The sequence below is a fragment of the Littorina saxatilis genome, unplaced genomic scaffold, assembly GCF_037325665.1.
Source record: "Littorina saxatilis isolate snail1 unplaced genomic scaffold, US_GU_Lsax_2.0 scaffold_1612, whole genome shotgun sequence".
Taxonomy (NCBI): Eukaryota; Metazoa; Mollusca; class Gastropoda; order Littorinimorpha; family Littorinidae; genus Littorina; species Littorina saxatilis.
The window spans coordinates 6,772-8,648 of NW_027129137.1; the positions used below are offsets into that span (position 1 = coordinate 6,772).

Consider the following 1,877-nt stretch of genomic DNA (forward strand, 5'->3'; position numbering starts at 1 on the left):
TCTCTTCACGTCTTACTGACATCCTCATTTGAAACTCTGTATCGACACATGTTATGCCAGTTCTGGCACCATGCTGCATTTTATTGTTTGGAAGCATTGCTTCTGTCACTACTGCCTCTTATCTTGTCATCTAACTCCTAACTTTCTGAGAGACAAGTAATTGGAAAGCTGCGTAAAAGATATAGAGTATGGTGCACATGCTAGCATCAAAAGTGTAAATTACCGATGACAGGGTGAAATAGGGAAGTATTACCTTGCTGAGCTGTCTTGCAGCGGCTGTTGGTTTCTTGCTGAGCTGTCTTGCAGCGGCTGTTGGTTTCTTGCTGAGTTGTCTTCCAGCGGCTGTTGGTTTCTTGCTGAGTTGTCTCGCAGCGGCTGTTGGTTTCTTGCTGAGTTGTCTTCCAGCGGCTGTTGGTTTCTTGCTGAGTTGTCTTGCAGCGGCTGTTGGTTTCTTGCTGAGTTGTCTTCCAGCGGCTGTTGGTTTCTTGCTGAGTTGTCTTGCAGCGGCTGTTGGTTTCTTGCTGAGTTGTCTTGCAGCGGCTGTTGGTTTCTTGCTGAGTTGTCTTGCAGCGGCTGTTGGTTTCTTGCTGAGTTATCTCGCAGCGGCTGTTGGTTTCTTGCTGAGTTGTCTCGCAGCGGCTGTTGGTTTCTTGCTGAGTTGTCTCGCAGCGGCTGTTGATTTCTTGCTGAGTTGTCTCGCAGCGGCTGTTGGTTTATTGCTGAGTTGTCTCGCAGCGGCTGTTGGTTTATTGCTGAGTTGTCTTGCAGCGGCTGTTGGTTTATTGCTGAGTTGTCTTGCAGCGGCTGTTGGTTTATTGCTGAGTTGTCTCGCAGCGGCTGTTGGTTTATTGCTGAGTTGTCTTGCAGCGGCTGTTGGTTTATTGCTGAGTTGTCTCGCAGCGGCTGTTGGTTTATTGCTGAGTTGTCTCGCAGCGGCGTTTGGTTTCTTGCTGAGTTGTCTTGCAGCGGCTGTTGGTTTCTTGCTGAGTTGTCTTGCAGCGGCTGTTGGTTTCTTGATGGGATCATGTATTCCTGCTAATAGATAAAATCACACTGTCTTGATAAAAAGGAAAGTAGGTACGCATATATATTGTAGCTGAAAGGAAAGCTTGCACGTTCTCACGCACACACGTACACACACACGTACACACACACGTACACACACACGTACACACACACGTACACACACACGTACACACACACGCACGCCGTAATCTCTACCCACACTCGTTATCTGTCTCGCTGTCTCGGTCTGTGTGTCTGTCTGTGTGTCTGTGTGTCTGTCTGTCGGTGTGTCTGTCTGTCTGTCTGTCTGTCTGTCTGTCTGTCTGTCTGTCTTTCTGTCTTCGGCTCTCTCTCCCTCCCTCTCTCTCTCTCTCTTTGGCTCTCTCTCCCTCCCTCTCTCTCTCTCTCTCTCTCTCTCTCTCTCTCTCTCTCTCTCTCTCGCTCGGGGGCGGGGACGTAGCTCAGTTGGTAGCCCGCTGGCTTTGTAGCCAGTTGGTCGCTATCAGCGTGGGTTCGATTCCCACGTTCGGCGAGATATTTATTTCTCGGAGTCAACTTTGTGCAGACTCTCTTCGGTGTCCGAACACCCCCGTGTGCACACATGTGCACGAAAAAGATCCCACGTTCACAGCGAAAGTCTCAGGGCTTGGAAAACACGAAGACACGCATGCATCATCTCTCGTCTCTGATTATCATGATCGTATTTCGATACTTTGACGAGACAAACCCAATGCTGGTGTGTCGAAGAAGACAGCCACAGAGGGCTTGTTCGAATCAAAGTATCACACCATATCTTCAGCGTATTACCAATACCTGTCCCAATGTAGACCAGTTGGTCTAAGAGGACGTTAAACCCTAATAGTCAGTCAGTC

The 1,877-nt window shown here is 49.0% G+C and overlaps 1 protein-coding gene across 1 annotated transcript; it reads right to left on the reverse strand.

The window, feature by feature from the left end:
• Positions 1-253: 253 nt before the first annotated feature.
• On the reverse strand, positions 254-1,026 carry LOC138957418 (microtubule-associated protein 6-like; the record flags this gene model as incomplete). Its single annotated transcript, XM_070328536.1, has 1 exon — positions 254-1,026. A coding segment is annotated over exon 1 (773 nt), but the record flags the coding sequence as incomplete, so codon positions are not given.
• Between the last annotated feature and the right edge of the window lie 851 nt (positions 1,027-1,877).